Source organism: Syngnathoides biaculeatus, chromosome 16 (assembly GCF_019802595.1).
Source record: "Syngnathoides biaculeatus isolate LvHL_M chromosome 16, ASM1980259v1, whole genome shotgun sequence".
NCBI classification, from domain to species: Eukaryota; Metazoa; Chordata; class Actinopteri; order Syngnathiformes; family Syngnathidae; genus Syngnathoides; species Syngnathoides biaculeatus.
The window spans coordinates 1,406,055-1,425,649 of record NC_084655.1 but is presented as its reverse complement, the minus strand read 5'-3'; the positions used below and the strand labels follow the sequence as shown (position 1 = coordinate 1,425,649).

The following is a 19,595-nucleotide window of genomic DNA, read 5'->3' as shown; positions in this document are numbered from 1 at the left end:
CCCACCTCTACATTAAATTGTTCTGTCACAACTACTGCACACCACCACTTTTCTGCTGCCCTCATACATGTCCTGTACTATCGTAACGTATTTCTCCGCCACATCAGATTTGCGTATGCAGTACCACAGTTCCTCTCTGTCATCAATTTTCTCTAGCTCCACAAAGACAATGTATCTCATTCTGACCTTTTCTGTACTTTTCCACGAGCATCCTGAAGGCAATTAATGCACCTGGGGTACTCTTTCTAGGGATGAAACCATACTGTTTCTCACAGATATTTCTGTTCTGAGTCTAGCCTCCACAACACTTTCCCATAACTACATTGTGTGACTCATCAGTTTTATTCCTCTATAGTTCCTACACCTCTGCACATCACCTTTGTTCTTTAAAATGGAAACTAGCACACTTTTCCTCCATTTTTCAGGCATCTTCTCACCTGCTAGTATTCTGTTGAATAATTTGGTCCACTCCACAGCCACCTCTCCAAATTGCTTTCATACCTCCTAATGGTATGTCATGAGGACCAACTGCCTTTCCACTTTTCATCCTCTTTAGAGGCTTTCTAACTTCCGCCTTACTAATCATTGCCACTTCCTGGTCCTTCACACTTGCCTCTTCTACTCTTCCTTCTCTCTCTTTCTTCATTCATCAACTTCTCAAAGTAGTCTTTCCATGTATTTAGAATACTACCAGCACCAGTTAACACTTTTCCATCCATATCCTTAATCACCCTTGGTTTACATGTCGTCATACGCCTTGTTTATCCTTTGCCATCTCTACCTTTGCCCTACGTCGCATCTCAATGTATTCTTTTCGCCTCTCTTCAGCCCTCTCGGTGTCCCACTTCTTTACTTGTATGACTTACTGTATTTTGAGGTTCAACCACCAAGTCGTCTTCTCCCCTTTCCTACCAGAAGACACCCAAAGTACTTCTCCTGCCTGTCTGTCTGATCACCTTGACTGCTGTAGCCCAGTCCTCCAAGAGCTGCTCCTGTCCATTGAGAGCCTGTCTCACCTCTTTCCGAAAGGCCACACAACATTCTTCCTTTCTCAGCTTCCACCACATGGTTCTCTGTTCTACCTTTGTCTTCTTAATCTTCCTACCCACCACCAGAGTCATCCTCGACACCCCCATCCAATGCTATCGAGCTACACTCTCCCTTATCAGTACCTCACAGTCTGTTACCTCCTTTAGATTACATCATCTGCAAAAAATATAATCCACCTGCATGCTTCTACCGCCGCTTTTGTAGGTCGTTCAAGGTTCCTGCCTCTTCTGGAAAAAAAGTGTTCACTACTACCATTTCCATCCTTTTTGCAAAATCCATCACCATATGTCCCTCAAATTACCTTTCCTAGATGCCGTACTTAATCACTTCGTTGTCACCAGTTTCCTTCACCATCATGTCCAGAACAATAAAACAACCAATCACAATTCTCTCTCTATTTGGGATGCCCAGAACTACTTCAGCCAAAATTTCTCTTTCAACACAGCCACTTATCACATTATACATAACACCTTCAATTTCAAATTTCAGTCCCATCACTCGATCTTATACTCTTTTTACACCTCCAAGACATTCTTAGCCAGCTCTTCCTTTAAAATAACACCTTCCGTGCCATGCATGACTTCAAACCATGACGTCTTCATGTATTAACAACAGTCACCTTGGAAATGGTGGTCGCAGCTCTTTTCAGGTCATTGACCAATTCCTGTCATGTAGTCCTGGGCTGATTCCTCACCTTTCTAAGGATCATTGAGACCCCACGAGGTGATATCTTGCATGGGCTCCACTCCGATTGAGATTGACAGTCTAGGCTTTGTGCAGCCGTGCCATGTGCTGTGCACCATTTGTTCACATGTGTTAATACAATAGAAGCCTCACTACAGAGGCATATTAAAAATATTATATCAAGTCAGAAAAACCTCTGTCCATTTGATTTAACAAACGATAACTATATTGGGGGCACGGAGGAGCAGCTGTAGAGTGTTGGCCTCAGACATCCAAGGACCAGGGTTCAAATCGCATCCCGCCTGTCTGTAGTTTGCATGTCCCGCCTGCGCCTTGTGTGGGTTTTCTCCCATATCTCAAAAATATGCATTGATTGGAGACTCTAAATTGCCCCTAGGTGTGACTGTGAGTGTGACTGCTGTCTGTCTCCATGTGCCCTGGAATTGGCTGGCAGCCAGTTCAGGGTGCTCCCGGCCTCGTGCCCAATGACAGCTGGGACTGGCTCCAGCAATCCCATGACCCTCGTGAGGATACGTGGGTAAGAAAATGGATGGCTTGATGGATGGACTCGATATAGTAATATCGTGACAGGTCTGCTGACTATTTTTTCCATAACTGCACACCCCTAGTGAGCAGAGTTTCCTTCTGCTGCCCTTGTCATGTGGTTTTTAAATTGAAAAGATACACACTTAAAAAAAAATGGTTTAAAAAAAAAAAAAAAAGTAGGTCTCATATTGGCAGCACGGTGGCACGGCTGGAAAGCGTTGGCCTCAGAGCTCTGAGGTCCCGGGTTCAATCCCAGACATGCCTGTGTGGAGTTTGCATGTTCTCTCCGTGCCTGTGTGGGTTTTCTCCAGGCACTCCGGTTTCCTCCCACATCCCAAAATCATGCAACATTAATTGGACACTCTAAATTGCCCCTAGGTGTGATTCTGAGTGCATGGATGGATGGAAAGTCTCATATTCATAATTCCAAAAAGAGCATCAAGTCTCTACCTGAAGTCTCCAGTCTTGTGAGTGAGCTTGTGGTTGAGCAAGGAGCTGGCATGTTTGTATGCACAGCTACAAAGGTCACAGACATATGGCCGCTCATCTGAATCCATGTCATCTGACGTGGATGTTGTTGGTACCGGTGTTCTGGATTCTAAGGAGAGACTGGAACTGGACAGAGAGGTGGAAGATAGACTGGAACTTGAGATCGCAGCTGATGATGAAGGGAGCTGATCACACCAGTTGATGGTTGAACTCGACTGTCACAAAGGATTGAAGTTATTACATTACTACAGTGTTTCCCAACCTTTATTAAGCCAAGGCACACAATTTTACTTAAAGGTCAAATGTCATGAAATGGACGCTTTTTAGTATGTTATTTGTGAAAAAACGGAAGCCGGTATTGGCCCATCCATTTTTTTTGTGCAAAGGACGAGTGCTTTGTAGGTTCCAAATGACAGGTAGGTGTGTATACAGCTACTAAAAAATAATAATAGTTTAGGGCAGACCACGTAATCCGTCTCTCATAACAATGTATTTTTCATTTCAATATCTATTTTAGAATGTTTAAAGGGATGACATTTGACCTTTAAGAACAATTTAACGGCACACCAGGCAAAATATTTTCACAAAGGACAAATACTGAAATGGCTATGATCCGGGAGGATTTTTTTCACTGAAAAAAAGCATTGCCTGTTTTGGACAGTTTGAGGACTCGCATAACAGATTCTCTGAAAACAGCCATCAAGAGACCAAACTCCATTCCAGCTGTGATTCCTGGAGGTACAACGTTTTTGCACCCACTGGACATCCGCCTGAATCGTGCTTTAAAAGCGGCACTTCGCAGTGAGCAGGATGCTTGGATGAGGACCAGTAAAAAGTCTTTTGCAAAAACTGGTCACATGCGAAGATCATAATTTTCTGAGCTTTCCTCATGGATTTTAAATGCGTGGAGTAGTGTGAAAGTATCCAGGATAATCAACAGATTTAAAAAGACTGCTACCAAAGGAGGCCAACACAACTTTAGTGGTAACTGTGCCTTGAGATGAAAGTTAGAGTGACAGACACCCAAATGCTGTGTGACGCAGACATTATGAGGCTCTTCAAATCTGATACTACAGATACGAGGCCTTCAGTGGATTCAGTGAACAGAAGGAGGATGAATAAAATCAATGACGTTTCCTGTTGTGTTTGAGCTGTTTTACTATGGTGTTTCAAACATGGTATATTAATAAACATGTTACAGAATGTGTGTGTGTGTGTGTGTGTGTGTGTGTGCATATGTAGTTATAAATTTCACAATGTACTTGCAAGTTTGTGACATATCTGTGGCGCAAGGCCCGGCGCCGCTAGTGTATTGGAAAAAAACAAAAATTAACTCCACAAAGAGTGGGCGCGGCCTATTACCAGGTGCATGCTGTTGTCCAGAAAATACAGTAAATCACAAGCATGACTTAGTGTGAAGTCTGGTCCTGTTTGATTGAACACAAACTTGATATACCCGCAGGAAGCTGTGACATGCTGTATAAATGGCAATATATGAATAAACAGGTTTACAGTACCTTCCATATAATAAAAAGACGACAATTAGCACAGGCATTGATGGATTATAAATATATAATGATACTCAAAGCTTATTGGTTCATTTTTGTCACAGTAATAATCTAATATAATTCTTGTGATATTTTGGGAAACCTTGCAGTACTGCAGGAAGGTTCACAATACAGGTAGGGTGGAGAGGTGCATGCAAGAGACAAAAAAAAAGCACCTTTTTCTGGCTGGCGGACTGCTCCAACACCCTTGATGAATAAATTCCCAGAAAAAAACGATTGGTTTGATAAAACTCTATAAACATATAATGACTGAAAAAATTGAGGTTGTATGACATCTAAAGAGGGATATTCACAGGTATAAGTAATTTTTCTGGGCTTGTTTCTGAAGGTTTGGAACGTCTGTTGTTTGCGTTATTAGGAGTTGAACATTCTGGTACATTACACACTATCCCAGGTGTCCTCAATGCATCGATTGCAATCAACCAGTTGATCGTGAGGCACTTTTGGTCGATCACGGGAAGGCGTGCCAAAAATAAAAAAAATACAAAAAGACATCAACCAATGTTCCCTCTAAGATGCACACGTGCACAATTGCGCACCGCTGATGCAGCCTCTTCGCACAGCTAACATACAGCTATTCAGTTTATGGCATTATTGCAATTTGTGATTCAATGAGTGAGGAATGACTGGTTGCTACATCCAATGGCTCAATTCACATATGTACTCTAAAAAATGAAAAGAAGCCCTGGTTTCTTTTAAGCAGCACATGGAACTCTAACAACGACCGCTGCTCCACCACACAATCTTATTTCTGGTTTACCTTACACCCTCCTGCCATCCCTCCGCTGTTTAAAGACGTATACTCATAATTACAAATGTTACAGGACTTACGCAGCCCATCAATGTGTTTTATAATGACATCACCCACCACCGCTGCTTTAATTAGCAACATAGTCTGGGCATTGTAGAGCAAGAACGAGCTAAACAAGCAGCTTATGTTTACTCTCAATAATAATGGAGAAAGTTAAAAAAAAATGCTATGCTTTTAACATGCATTGACTGTCAGAGTATGTGAATAATTGAAGAAAAAGATTCCAGTCAAACCTCATCTGTCAGCCTATCCATTACCACAGCAAAGGGCTCAGAGCTGATCCCTGGTGGAGTCCCACCTCCACTTTAAATTCAAAATTCATTGCAAAGTTCGTCATCATCTGTCCCTCAAAGTTCTTTTCCTGGATGCCGTACTACTGGACAACACTTCCTCATTGCCACTTTCCTTCACCAAGATGTCCATTACAAACTGCACCAATCACAACTCGCTCTGTGTCGGGGATGCTCAGAACTACTTCATCTAGTACCATCCAGAATTTCTCTTTCAACTGTAGGTCACACCCTACCTGTGGGGGATAGCCCCTAATCACATTATACATAAAAAGTAAGTTTCTTTCAGCTTGTCCCATTAGGCATCGCCACAGCGTGACATCTCAGATGAACGCTCATATTTGTTAAGGACAGTTTTCACGCCAGATGCCCTTCCTGATGCAACCCCTCTTGGGGAGTAATCACATTATACATAATACCCTCAATTTCAAATTTCTGACTCATCAGTCAATCTGATCCTCTTTTCACCTCCAAAACATTCTTAACCAGCTCTTCCTTTAAAATACCCCCGACTCCATTTTTCTTCCCATCTACTCCTTGGTAAAATAATTCAAACCCTGCTCCTAAACTTCTAGCCTTACTACCTTTCCACCTGCTCTCTTAGATGCACAATATATCAACCTTTCTCCCAATCATCATGTCAATCAAGTCTTTTACTGTCATAGTGCCAACATTGAAAGTTCTAAAGACTCAGTTGTTGGCTCTGTGACCCATCCAGTATGGTATTCTTAAGATGAAAACTCATTTGTTTTTGCACAGTTTAATGCCGAATAACCTTCCTGACGCAACCCTCAGCATTTATCCGGGCTTGGGACCGGCTTACAGATTGCACTGGCTTGTGCCCCAATAGGGATGCATTAATCACATGATACATAACACCCTCAATTTCAAATTTCAACCACATCACTCGATCTAATGCTCTTTCAACCTTTCTCCTTAACATCAAGTCAATCAACTCCTGATCTTTTTTTCCTGTCATAGTCACAACATTCAGTTGTAGGCTCTGTGAATTCCTCTTCTTCTGGCGACAAATCCTTTTTCCTCCTCTTTGTCTTCGACCCACACTAGCTGAATTTCCACCGACGCCCTGCAGGTTAAATGGTGGCGGGGTCGGTCGTTGTTAACCCGGGCCACAACCGATCTGGTATGGTATTCTTTACATGAACGCACATATTTGTTTGGCACAATTTTACGCCGGACGCAACCCTCTGAATTCATTCTGGATTGTGACCGGCCTAGATTACACTGACTTGTGTCCCCATAGCAGGCATGTGATTTGACTGAATGAAAAAAAGACTGAAAACTAGCCAGGGATCTGGGGGCTGAAGCATGATCAAAGGATGATCAAAGAGTGATTACCAATTTTAACGTGCAAGTTTTATAAATTGTATTATGAAATATATCTAGTACATCTATGAATGCTAATCTGTTTTCAAAATGCACACAATATGATGGTTCATTATTAAGGTGCATACCTTTAGCCCAAAAAATTACAAATGCAAATACAAATTCAACTAAGTAAACTACTAGAAGAGAAATTAATTTGAAATCAGATTTGCGTTAGGGCATGCAAGTGTGCTTTCATAGTGTCTGTCATATCCGTTCAAAAACATTTTAATTTTTTTTTTTTAATGAAGTGCATGAATTTGACAATTACTAACATCATGTTTCACTATCAGTAAATAATAGACATTTTTACAAGTAATTGCTTCTGAACTCTCACCTTGAGTCTGAGCAAACACACTAAGCCCGTGAGCGCTCCCTTTGACCACTGTGAGCAACATCACACATATGCACTTTGGTCAGATCAGTGTCATCCATTGAAGCTACATGGCTCATTCAAAGATTTAGATGACCGCATTTACATTCCCATCAGAACATTTTTAAAAATAATTGAGTTTTTGCAAACTTACAATGAAAATGTCAAACAAATACATTGCTAACCAAAGCAATTAAACTATGATCTATACATTTGAAAGGTCATTTCCACAATGATATCCCTGTCTGTTTTTCTTGGTGTAAAACTGAATTATTGCTTGCAGAATATCTTTAGCATTGCATGTTGAAAGCTGAATGATGCTCCCAAACAGTTTAAAGGTTAATGTTATGTTGCCTAGTATTTTAAAATACAGAATTAGCTTTTTGTGCACTGTATTGTCTGTGCTTTCATCCTCGATCAGGCTGCGCCAAGGTGGAATTTGAACATTCTACACAGTCACTCTACTTTCTACTTTGGCTTTAGACCAGACCTTTTTACTCAAAAAAGATCCAGTTCATTCATCCAGTTTCACCACTTTTTCTTCTATTGTTCACATACCCCGACATTAATGAAAGCAATAGCATTTTTTTTTGTTTACTTTTACAAATATTATCGAGAGTAAACATTAGCAGCACGTCTAACTATTTGCTCTACGTTGCTCAGACTGTTGCTAACTAAAGCACTGGTGGTGGACGGTGGTGGTAATTATGAGTGTAACCCTTTAAGAGCCGGAGGGGGGCGGTGTCAGGTAAACTATGAAGTAGAAGCAGGCTGAGCAGAAGACAGTTTGCTTCTGTGTTAAAAAAAAAAATAATAAAAAAATAAGACACCAGGCTGTGGTTCACTGTGCTGGATCAGTTTTCATGTGCGCTGAAAATGTGCAACGAGTGCGCAATTGCATTGGTCAAGACTACACACAATAAGCGATGTCTTTCAATATCTATGTATTTCTACTTTTAACAAATTTGACACGCGGGATTTTTCATGCTCAACTATGCAGATTTGCGAGTGCGAGGGCCGTCAAATCACAGTGACTTCAATGGCCCCATAAATTGCCTCGTACCCAAAAAGCATTTTCACATTCGACCAATCAACAGACGCGTATCAAATTTTCTACCTAGCTTGGAAAAGTCAGATCGGAAAATGAACGAGTGTGGATTCTGGGATGGGTTAAGGTGGAAATATTGCTGAAAAACTGATTTTTTTATTTTTTTTTTAATCTATCCAATTTAAAAAGACGGAATTTTGCCTATAAACGGAAAAAAAAAAAAATCACGTCTGCCATTGGGCTGCATTAAGTACAAATAAAAGTACAATCCTAGCAAAATGGAAAATACAGATAATTCATAATATTAGCAATTGGATAGCCCTTTTTTGTTTATGGGTTTTTCTCCTGTCTCCTCATCAGCAGGTAAAATGCAAATTTGGGAAAAAATGGATGGCTGTGGTGCATTCTGGTGATATCGGAACAAAATTCGGACAAAAATTGAATGTAAAATTCCCAAATCCTGACCAAAAAAAAAAATAAATTGGCCAGACGTACCCCAAGGGCCAAGCCCAGATTTTTTGCCCCATTCCCCTAATGACAAATCACATTTGTCATTAAAATATGCTTGAAATATGCCATCTTATCTCAAGACAAATGAATTAAGTGAACTATTCAGTAAAAAGACATCTAAAATTATCCTTTTCCCCACATTATACATATTATAGTATAGATATAGAATATACACGAATATATCCTTGAATTTCTACACCGTACGTACAGCGAAACATGTTAAAGAAGTTGATCTGTAGTAATTACGATTTACGTTTAAGTTTCAAACTTATGTCGCATTGTACTGATACACTCGACCAGATTGCTCACTAGGGTGTCCATAAAGTCTCTTTACCATTTCAAAAAATTATAAAAATGCAATTGAGTTGATTTTTATTCAGATTTGTTCAATTGTATTTAGTGTTTATTAAAGGTTTTTTTAATCACACTGCATTTGTGTGTTTCAGGCATCCTGTTTGTGAAAGAGGTGATGTTGAATGAACCTTTACGAAATGGTAAAGAGACTTTATGGACACCCTATAGATCTAATACTAATAGTATAATGAGTTGCCTTTAGTATTTTGATATGTATATAAATATATATATAATTTTAACTGACTTACCAGGTTTGTCGACTTTTCTAATGTAGTCGTACAAAAAAAATCTCTGTTCAAGTCCTTTTCCTCAAGCCATGACTACTTGAACATGTTCCTAACACATCTATTTCACGTATGTCAGCTTGCCAGTCTACTTGTTTGAACATTGCGTGTACCTAGCCGATCACGCATGAATTAGTTTACACAAAATGCTATTCAAATACTCGACATTCAATGATTAATCTGCCTTTTGTGTGAACACGTGCACCCTATGTGGCTTCCGTTCTCGCCGAAATTTCGAAATCTCCAAGATATGGCAAGGTCATGAGAATGCGAGGGGAGGGGCATTACTGTTACGAGTGTTAGTGCCTCAACATGGCTACACTCGTGAAAGCAAAACAACGAACTCAAACGCGTGTTTGTTCAATATTGTCAACTAATATCCAGATTAATTTTAGGCAATTTTTGCTCAATTTTCCTGAGGAATTTTCATTAAAATCTGGAATTCCAGGAAAATCCGAAGCACTTTCATCACCGATTTTAATAAAGTACTACATAGTAATATAACAAGTAGTATTACAAACTAGTCACTCACAGGAGACCGGTTTTCATCTTATCAAAAATAATTTTCGCAATATGAAATAAACCTGTGCTTGATCAATAATTTTTTTCTTATTTTGTTTAAAAAAAAGTGGATACATTAATTATGGTATGTACTTCCTGCAATCTACAAGAAAAGCATTAATTTGTCTGTCACGATGCCTCACTGGGATCAATAGATGAACAAAGATAAATTACTTTTGAACGAACGTACGTAATATTTGATCAGTGTCCACGATAAACCTGGAAAGTCATCATGGCACACTAATGTGCTATGACACACTGGTTGGAAATCAATAGTTTAATAAAACTACACGTAATTATCAATAAGTAAAAACTGGAATTCTGAACTTTTGTCAAATATTCATCTTTTGATCTTAAACCCAAGTTTCTTCAGTGTACAGCAAAAACAAAGGAATTGACCTTGAATTACCAATACTTTTAGAGGGGACTATGGATTTTATGTGCGCATGCTCGCTCACCCAATGGGGAACGACACCATGAAGTCTTGGAATTTGGAAAAAGCTGTGACCCACATTAACACCCAAAATATTTGTGTGCTTATTCTAATATTTGTATCCTTTTTCTATTTCTGAGGTTAAATTAGGCAACAGTAGGAAATGTCCAAAGAATTTTTGGTGAGGCTTGCTCATTTGTGACATTAAGACACTTTTTCTTTTTTTAGAGGAAAAATCAAGTCTGACATCCACAAAATTGAAAACATTGGTGCAATCATTCTGATATTTTAAAGGTTGAAATGGGCATAGGAAGATATCCAGATATAGTTTTACATACAGTTGATGATTGCTTGCAGTTTTTTAGATATTTTGCTATGTTAAGGTTTTCTTTATTATTAATGCAGCCCTATGGGGGCACAAACCAGTGCAATCTGTAGGCCGGTCCCAAGCCCGGATAAATGCAGAGAGTTGCGTCAGGAAGGGCATCCAGCGTAAAAACTGTGCCAAACAAATATGAGCGTTCATCTAAAGAATCCCATACCGGATCGGTCGTGGCCCGGGTTAACAACGCCCGCCCCCCGGCACTGCTAACCTGCAGGGCGTCGGTGGAAATTCAGCTACTGTGGGTCGAAGACAAAGAAGAGGAGGAAACCGGATCCAGCGTCAGAAGAAAAAGAGGAATGCACAGAGCCTACAACTGAGTGTAGGGACTTTGAATGTTGGGACTATGACAGGAAAAGCTCAGGAGTTGGTTGACATGATGATTAGGAGAAAGGTTGATATTCTGTGCATCCAAGAGAGCAGGTGGAAAGGTAGTAAGGCTAGAAGTTTGGGAGCAGGGTTTAAATTATTCTACCACGGAGTAGATGGGAAGAGAAATGGAGTAGGGGTTATTTTAAAGGAAGAGCTGGCTAAGAATGTCTTGGAGGTGAAAAGAGTATCAGATCGAGTGATGAGACTAAAATTTGAAATTGAGGGCGTTATGTATAATGTGGTTAGCGGCTATGCACGACAGGTAGGATGTGACCTAGAGTTGAAAGAGAAATTCTGGAAGGAACTAGATGAAGTAGTTCTGAGCATCCCAGACAGCGAGAGAGTTGTGATTGGTGCAGATTGTAATGGACATATTGGTAAAGGAAACAGGGGCGATGAAGAAGTGATGGGTAAGTACGGCATCCAGGAAAGGAACTTTGAAGGGCAGATGGTGGTGGACTTTGCAAAAAGGATGGAGATGGCTGTAGTGAACACTTATTTCCAAAAGAGGGAGGAACATATAGTGACCTACAAGAGCGGCGGTAGAACCACGCAGGTAGATTATATTTTGTGCAGACGATGTAATCTGAAGGAGGTTACTGACTGTAAAGTAGTGGTAGGGGAGAGTGTAGCTCGACAGCATAGGATGGTAGTATGTAGGATGATTCTGGTGGTGGGTAGGAAGATTAAGAAGACCAAGGTAGAGCAGAGAACCAGGTGGTGGAAGCTGAGAAAGGAAGAATGTTGTGCGGCCTTCCGGAAAGAGGTGAGACAGGCTCTCGATGGACAACCGAAGCTCCCGGAAGACTGGACGACGACAGCCAAGGTGATCAGAGAGACAGGCAGGAGAGTACTTGGTGTGTCATCTGGTAGGAAAGGGGAGAAGGAGACTTGGTGGTGGAACCCCATAATACAGGGAGTCATACAAGGAAAGAGATTAGCGAAGAAGAAGTGGGATACTGAGAGGACTGAGGAGAGGCGAAAGGAGTACATCGAGATGCGACGTAGGGCAAAGGTAGCGGTGGCAAAGGCTAAACAAGAGGCATATGAAGACATGTACACCAGGTTGGACACGAAAGAAGGAGAAAAGGATCTCTACAGGTTGGCCAGACAGAGGGATAGAGATGGGAAGGATGTGCAGAAGGTTAGGGTGATTAAGGATAGAGATGGAAATGTGTTGACTGGTGCCGGTAGTGTGCTAAATAGATGGAAAGAATACTTTGAGAAGTTGATGAATGAAGAAAATGAGAGAGAAGGAAGAGTTGAAGAGGCAAGAGTGAAGGACCAGGAAGTGGAAATGATTACTAAGGGGGAAGTCAGAAAGGCATTACAAAGGATGAAAAATGGGAAGGCAGTTGGTCCTGATGACATACCGGTAGAGGTATGGAAGCAATTTGGAGAGATGGCTGTGGAGTTTTTGACCAACTTATTCAACAGAATACTAGCAGGCGAAAAGATGCCTGAAGAATGGAGGAAAAGTGTTCTAGTTCCCATTTTTAAGAACAAAGGGGATGTTCAGAGCTGTGGGAACTATAGAGGAATAAAGTTGATGAGCCACACAATGAAGTTATGGGAAAGAGTAGTGGAGGCTAGACTCAGGACAGAAGTAAGTATCTGCGAGCAACAGTATGGTTTCATGCCTAGAAAGAGTACCACAGATGCATTATTTGACTTGATGATGCTCGTGGAAAAGTACAGAGAAGGTCAGAAGGAGCTACATTGTGTCTTTGTGGATCTAGAGAAAGCCTACGACAGAGTACCAAGAGAGGAACTGTGGTACTGCATGCGTAAGTCTGGTGTGGCAGGGAAGTATGTTAAAATAGTACAGGACATGTACGATGGCAGGAGAACAATGGTGAGGTGTTCCTTAGGTGTGACAGAGGAATTTAAGGTGGAGGTGGGACTGCATCAGGGATCAGCTCTGAGCCCCTTCCTGTTTGCAGTGGTAATGGATAGGCTGACAGATGAGGTTAGACTGGAATCCCCTTGGACCATGATGTTCGCAGATGATGTTGTGATATGCAGTGAAAGCAGGGAGCATGCAGAGGAACAATTGGAAAGATGGAGACATGCACTGGAAAGGAGAGGAATGAAGATTAGCCGAAGTAAAACAGAATATATGTGCGTGAATGAGAAAAGTAGAGGGAAGAGTGAGGCTACAGGGAGAAGAGATAGCGAGGGTGGACGACTTCAAATACTTGGGGTCAACAATACAGAGCAATGGAGAGTGTGGTCAGGAAGTGAAGAAACGGGTCCAAGCAGGTTGGAACAGCTGGCGAAAGGTGTCTGGTGTGTTATGTGACAGAAGAGTGTCTGCTAGGATGAAGGGCAAAGTTTACAAAACAGTGGTGAGGCCGGCCATGATGTACGGATTAGAGACGGTGGCACTGAAGAAACAACAGGAAGCTGAACTGGAGGTGGCAGAAATGAAGATGTTGAGGTTCTCGCTTGGAGTGACCAGGTTGGATAGGATTAGAAATGAGCTCATTAGAGGGACAGCCAAAGCTGGATGTTTTGGAGACAAGATTCGAGAGAACAGACTTCGATGGTTTGGACATGTTCAGAGGCGAGAGAGTGAGTATATTGGTAGAAGGATGCTGAGGATGGAGCTGCCAGGCAAAAGAGCGAGAGGAAGACCAAAGAGAAGGTTTATGGATGTGGTGAGGGAAGACATGGGGGCAGTTGGGGTTAGAGAGGAAGATTCAGGAGATAGGCTAAGATGGCAAAAGATGACACGCTGTGGCGACCCCTAACGGGACAAGCCGAAAGGAAAAGAAGAAGAAGAAGAAGGTTTTCTTTATTATTATTTTCTTCAAGGTCAAAAGTTTACATCAACAGAAAGTACTATGCCCTTACAGTGCCACTGACACCAAAAACGTGAAATTTAGTATGTTGACCCAAAAAAAGTTAGCCAGAATGCAATCATCAGTTTTTTCAGAATGGAATCAGTTTTTTCACAGCACATCAGAATATTGTTATATATCGATTTTTTTTATCTCCCGCCATGAAAAATCTGTGGACGGTTTTGGGTTGAAGAACCCGGACCAGATGTATTTTGCAGACACCTACACCTGCAGAGTCGATTGTATAGGTGAGAAATTAGCTTTCTTCTCCGTGTTAAATAATAATTAATGTCGGCTCGTTCTGTTAATGGATTTGACCGAATACTCGGGAGCATGGCTTCCAAAAGAGAGGATTTGTCGTGAAAAATGGATTGCACAGGTGAAAATGACAAGAGCTTTTTTTCTTCTTCTTTTCCTTTCAGGTTATCCTGTTAGGGGTCACCACAGCGCGTCAACTTTTTCCAGCGAAGCCTATGTCGTGCATCTTCCTCTCTAAACACCCACTGTCCTCATGTCAACCTTTTCTTTGATCTTCCTCTTGTTCTTTTGCCTGACAGCTCGATCCTCAGCACCCTTCTACCAATTTACTCTCTCTCGCGCCTCTAGACATGTCCAAACCATCGAAGTCTACTCTCTCTAACCTTGTCTCCAAAACATCCAACTATGGCTGTGCCTCTAATTAGTTCATTTGTAATCCTAGCCAAGATGTTCACTCCAAGCGAAAACATCAACATCTTCATTTCTGCCACCTCCAGTTCTGCTTCCTGTTATTTCTTCAGTGCCACCGTCTCTAATCCGTACATCATGGCCGGCCTTACCACTGTTCTATAAACTTTGCCCTTCATCCTAGCAGAGTCTCTTCTGTCACATAACACATATGCAAATGACAAGAGCTTAGTGGGTTCCAAATGATGAGACTAATTTGTTTGGTTTATAGAGATCATGCACCTAAGTCATAAAATCACCTGACAAATGAATTAAGTGAACTATTCAGTAAAAAGACATCTAAAATTGTCCTTTACCTATTATAGTATAGATAGGAATTATACATGAAAATATATCCTAGAATTTCTACACCGTACAGCAAAACATCTTAAAGAAGTTGATCGGTAGTAATTACTATGAACGTTTAAGTCTCAAACTTGTTACATCGCGTTGTACTAATCTCGACCAGATTGCTCACTGTTTTACACACACACACACACACACACACACACACACACAAAATGTACGAGTGTGGTCAGCCATGCTCGCAGATATAGTTGCGGGTGTAATTAGAGATGGCCTTAAAATAACTTACAGGATTAATATAACATAACTAACTTAAAAATAAAATAAACAAATACATAACTAAAATCGAAACTAAAATTTCAAACGCAGAAATGCTAATTTCCCATTTCAACTGATATTAGTCGAACATGATATAAAACGGTATTTAAAATTTTTCATCAATAAAAATTCTTGATCTGACACACTGTCTGAAGAAAAGTTAAATGCACTGGCCTGTCAAGGAATAAACTGAAATTGAAAATGCTCAAAGTTTAGTTGAACATAATCGGCGATCGTGGAAACAAGCTTGCAATACATTGTAACAGACATTCCTGTCGCCAATCGTGATGTGTTGTTGTGGGAGGGTGGGGTGGGGGGAGCACGCATCGCCGCAATTGACCCCTCCGTGGATATTGCGCAATCTGCGTCACAGACCGATCAGAGGCCAGAGATCTGCATAAGCCACGCCCTTTTTTGTCCCGCCATTTTCTCAGACAACATTGCATGGTCCAGTATAGCTTTTGTTAGCGTTTTATCGCGTATTTGGGTTATTTAACAAAAAATATGGTTAAGAGGTGTAGTCACGGACTTTGTAATAGTGACGACAGGTATCCTGAAAGGCTAGTTGGTGGAGTTCGATTCATACCCTTTCCAAAACCGAAGACCCAGTACGAAAAATGCCTTCGATGGATCAAACTTTGTGGAAGACCGCATCATCCACTAAATCCATCTAATATCAACCGGAACAGATATGTTTGCACGAAGGTATGCCTTATATTTGATTTTCAATACATGTCTGGTATGAATGAATAAGACTTTCTTCACTAGCATAACATTGCTACGTGTGAACGATTGACACACTTATTCTTTGTTGAGCGATATTTAGTGATGATCGGACTGCACAAACGTGTCGCTTTCTTGCCGGCTCACGGCCGAAACTTAACCAGACTGTGTTTGCATGAAGATATGCCCTATATTTGATTTTCAATACACGTCTCTTATAAATGAATGAGACGTTCTTCGCTAGCATAACATTGCTACGTGTGAACGATTGACACACTTTGTTGAGCCATATTTAGCGATGATCGGACTGCACAAACGTGTCGCTTTCTTGCCGGCTCGCGGCCGAAGCTTAACCAGACTGTGTATGCACGAAGATATGCCCTATATTTGACTTTTAATACACGTCTCTTATAAATGAATGAGACGTTCTTCGCTAGCATAACATTGCTACGTGTGAACGATTGACACACTTATTCTTTGTTGAGCCATATTTAGCGATGATCGGACTGTCCAAACGTGTCGCTTTCTTGCCGGCTCGCGGCCGAAGCTTACCAGACTGTGTTTGCACGAAGATATGCCCTATATTTGATTTTTAATACACGTCTCGTATTAATGAATGAGACGTTCTTCGCTAGCATAACATTGCTACGTGTGAACGATTGACACACGTATTCTTTGTTGAGCAATATTTAGCGATGATCGGACTGCACAAACGTGTCGCTTTCTTGCCGGCTCGCGGCCGAAGCTTAACCAGACTGTGTTTGCACGAAGATATGCCCTATATTTGATTTTTAATCGGTAGGCCTTCTTTCAACCTTGTTTTCAGTGGGTCAAGCAGTTTAATTTATTCTAAACTAAGTGTTTCGGGCATTCAACCGTTCAATGAATTCTCTTACTAAATTCAAAACTGCACATTTCGTGCGCCACATTGTTTAGCATTGGTTTCGCACATCAGCACCGAACTTGATCGTTAGCATTAGCTTTCTAGACATTTTTTAACAACTGTCGCGCCGATATTCCTAAACGGGCGCAGTATATTACAAATGTAAATACTTAGTACGAACGTGCTTTTGATAATGCAGGTTGTCCCAGTATCGGAACCAGAACCAACACGAGATTAAACCACTCAACATTGTAGCAAATAGCCAAACTAGGCCACAAGCCACTCGGTGCCTGGGCAGATTGCGAACCCATACAAACTCCAGGGTAAACTTTAATTGGCGTGAGACTCAATAACGATAAAGACTGGCCATCATTCTAGAGAAACGTATCTATTTGTACCATAACTTGAATAGTTGGTCTGATTCGTGAGGTAATATTTTAAGCAGTGCTGTTTCTTACGTCGTGTGGATCCTTTTTCCAGAACAATTGCGAGCAGTGGCCGAAAGACTCTGTCGACGTCACGTAATTCACTCCATTTCTGTCAGGAAACTCTCCATGTGAGCTGCCGGTGTTAGTCCTTGCATACATCGTTGGTTGTAAGGCTCTTTGTAATTTTTAAATTTGGACCTGAGCCGCTTTGTCAGAATCTTCTTCGTTGAAGAAGAAATGTCTTCTTTGAAATACGCGTTTGAAGGTGGTCAGGTGGATTTGTACGGTTCACTACTGCCTACTGTTGGACTGGAGGATAATACGACGAAAAAGGTAGTACAGTATGTAAATGTATGATGCTGTCCAGATGTAGTCATCAATCCAGCCATTTTTTGTAAAGCTCATCCTCATTCGGGTTGACTTACAAATGGTATGTAGATTTTAATAAAATGGTCATTGATTGTGCACTGGTACATTTGTGTTACTTCAGTGTAGAAAACATAGCTTCAGTTTCCACTCAGTGACGCTGTGACTGTGAGTCGGAATTAAGAGTGTTTTCTCTGCGTGCGCTGCACTGACTGGCGACCAGTTCAGGGTGTTTTGACGATGTAAACTGGGATAGGCTACAGTGCCCGGGGAACCTGAATAGGATAGCTGGAGATAATGCAATGGTTGAAATGATTAATCCCCGAAGCATGTTTTTCATCACTTTGAAAAGATATATAAATTACTATGACTATTTGGTCCTCACCAATCATATAGATTTTACATCCTCTTCTTCTTTTCCTTTCAGCTTGTCCCGTTAGGGGTTGCCACAGCATGTCATCTTTTTCCATCGAAGCCTATCTCGTGCATATTCTTCTCTAACACCCACTGTCCTCATGTCTTCTTTTACAACATCCATCAACCTTTTCTTTGGTCTTCCTCTCACTCGTTTGCCTGGCAGCTCCATCCTCAGTACCCTTCTACCAAGAAACTCAGTCTCTCGCTTCTGGACATGTTCAAACCAAGTCTGCACTGTTGAACCTTGTCTTCAAAACATCCAACTTTGGGTGTCCCTCTAATAAACTCATATCTAATCCTATCCAACCATCTCACTCCGAGCGAGAACCTGGCGGATACTCTTCTGTCACATAACACGCCAGACATCTTCCGCCATGTGTTCCCACCTGCTTGGACCCCTTTCTTCACTTCCTTACCACACTCACCATTGCTCTGGATTGTTGACCCCAAGTATTTGAAGTCGTCCACCCTCATGATCTCTTCTCCCTGTAGCCTCACTCTTCCCCCTCCACCCCTCTCATTCACACATATATTATGTTTTACTCCGGCTAATCTTCATTCCTCTCCTTTCCAGTGCATGCCTCCATCTTTCTAATTGTTCCTCCACCTGCTCCCTGCTTTCACTGCATATCACAATATCATCTGCAAACATCATGGTCCAAGGTGATTCCAGTCTAACCTCATCTGCCAGCCTATCCATTACCACAGCGAACAGGAAAGGGCTCAGAGCTGATCCCTGATGCAATCCCAGCTTCACCTTAAATTCTTCTGTTATGCCTACGTCACACCTCACCACTGTTCTACTGCCCTCATACATGTCTTGTACTATTCTAACATATTTCTCCGCCACACCAGACTTCCACATGCAGTACCACAGTTCCTCTCTTGGTACTCTGTCATAGGCTTTTTCTAGATCAGGGGTGCTCAATGCGTCGACCAGTCTTAGTTGATTGGGAGTGCTGGAGCCTGTCCCAGCTGTCAACGGGCAGGAGGCGAGGTACACCCTGAACTGGTTGCCAGAAACCCACACAGGCAGAGAACATGCAAACTCCACACAGGCGGGTCGCACGTGACGCTACCAACCAACCAAATTGCATATTCACTTAGAGCAGTTCTGCTGCCCAGTGTTTCCATGTGACTTTGTTGCTAGATTTACCGAATTTTCAGAACCATGTAAGGATTTATTGTCTCCAAAGAAGCAACAAAACTAGCAACTTTCAGTTCATGTGTTGCTGTATCTCTATATTTTGAGTGTGAGTTTTTTCTCCCTGTCTCTGTCTCTGCTTCTGAGTGACAGAGGAGCAGCGTAGAGCTGTAGTGGGTGTGTCGTCACTTTTGGCTGTGTGCCTGAGATCTCTGTTTTTTGTCGAGCCACTGTGACCATGACGACAGGGTCCAGATAGCGACGATTAACATGTAGTCTCACTGGGTCACGTTTCACTCAGTATTTCGTTTGCTCCATTGT

The 19,595-nt window shown here is 41.5% G+C and overlaps 1 protein-coding gene across 7 annotated transcripts in view; it reads right to left on the bottom strand.

Annotated features, from left to right (window-relative positions):
- The window catches only part of LOC133514117 (zinc finger protein 646-like), a 107,226-nt gene extending 89,618 nt beyond the window's left edge, over nt 1-17,608 (bottom strand). For 5 of the 7 annotated variants that reach the window (XM_061845467.1, XM_061845468.1, XM_061845471.1 and 2 more), the window contains exons 1-2: nt 17,378-17,608; nt 2,731-2,984 (exon numbers count right to left, since the gene is read on the bottom strand). In XM_061845467.1, the coding sequence (XP_061701451.1) occupies nt 2,731-2,984; nt 17,378-17,506 (383 nt within the window). In that variant the 5' untranslated portion in view covers nt 17,507-17,608. The remainder of the gene's footprint in view (nt 1-2,730; nt 2,985-17,377) is intronic. The other 2 variants (XM_061845473.1, XM_061845472.1) reach the window with 1 other exon arrangement.
- Nucleotides 17,609-19,595: the final 1,987 nt, after the last annotated feature.